Source organism: Egretta garzetta, unplaced genomic scaffold, assembly GCF_000687185.1.
Source record: "Egretta garzetta isolate BGI_Z169 unplaced genomic scaffold, ASM68718v1 scaffold101, whole genome shotgun sequence".
Classification (NCBI taxonomy): Eukaryota; Metazoa; Chordata; class Aves; order Pelecaniformes; family Ardeidae; genus Egretta; species Egretta garzetta.
Genome location: NW_009258666.1, coordinates 514,321 through 514,999, shown reverse-complemented (window position 1 = coordinate 514,999; position 679 = coordinate 514,321). Strand labels below are relative to the sequence as shown.

General features: G+C 68.9%; 1 protein-coding gene across 1 annotated transcript in view; it reads right to left on the bottom strand.

Annotated features, from left to right (window-relative positions):
* The window catches only part of CRYBG2 (crystallin beta-gamma domain containing 2), a 37,994-nt gene that overhangs the window by 24,509 nt on the left and 12,806 nt on the right, over nt 1-679 (bottom strand). The window contains exons 3-4 of the mRNA XM_035904017.1: nt 483-617; nt 13-136 (exon numbers count right to left, since the gene is read on the bottom strand). Of these exons, the coding sequence (XP_035759910.1) occupies nt 13-136; nt 483-617 (259 nt within the window). The remainder of the gene's footprint in view (nt 1-12; nt 137-482; nt 618-679) is intronic.

Below are 679 nucleotides of genomic sequence, written 5' to 3'. Positions count from 1 at the left end.
CCCCTGCCGGGCATGGGGGGGGCTTCTCCCGGGTGGCCCCCAGCCGGTGCTTCTGCAGGTGTGCCAGCTGTGTGAAGCGCTTCTTGCAGATGGAACACTGGAAGGGCCGCTCACCGCTGTGCACCCTCAGGTGGACCTGCCGGGGGGGGCATGGGGCTATGGGGGGCACCCAGGGAACCCATGAGTCCGGGCTGCCCCAGCTTCCCTACTGCTCCCCAGGAGCATCCCGCAGCCCCCGGGATGGCGCAGGGCACGGCTGGAGCACAGGGGGGTTTATCTGCAGCCCATCTCGGATCAGTCACACTGATGGGTGCTTTGCTGGGGGGAAACTGAGGCACAGGGAGAGGCCCACGACTGGCCCGCACAACTGGGGAAAGCCCCTGCTGCCCCTTGTCCCCAGCGCGGGCTGACGCTAAGAATGCAGGAGGGGGGCACTGCCAGGCCAGGGGCGGGAGAGCGGGCGCTGGGGCACCCCAGGGTACCTTGAGGTTGGAGAGCTGCCCGAAGCTCTTGGCGCAGACGCTGCACTCGTACTTGCTCCGGCCAATGTCCTTCCCCAGCAGGTACAGCCCGGTGCCCACGGACGGCTTGGCCACACCGTGCCTGGGCACCTTCGGCTGTGGGGCAGAGCAGGGTGTCCCCCTCTGCAGCGGTGAGCACCCCCCTGCCCCACAGCTGG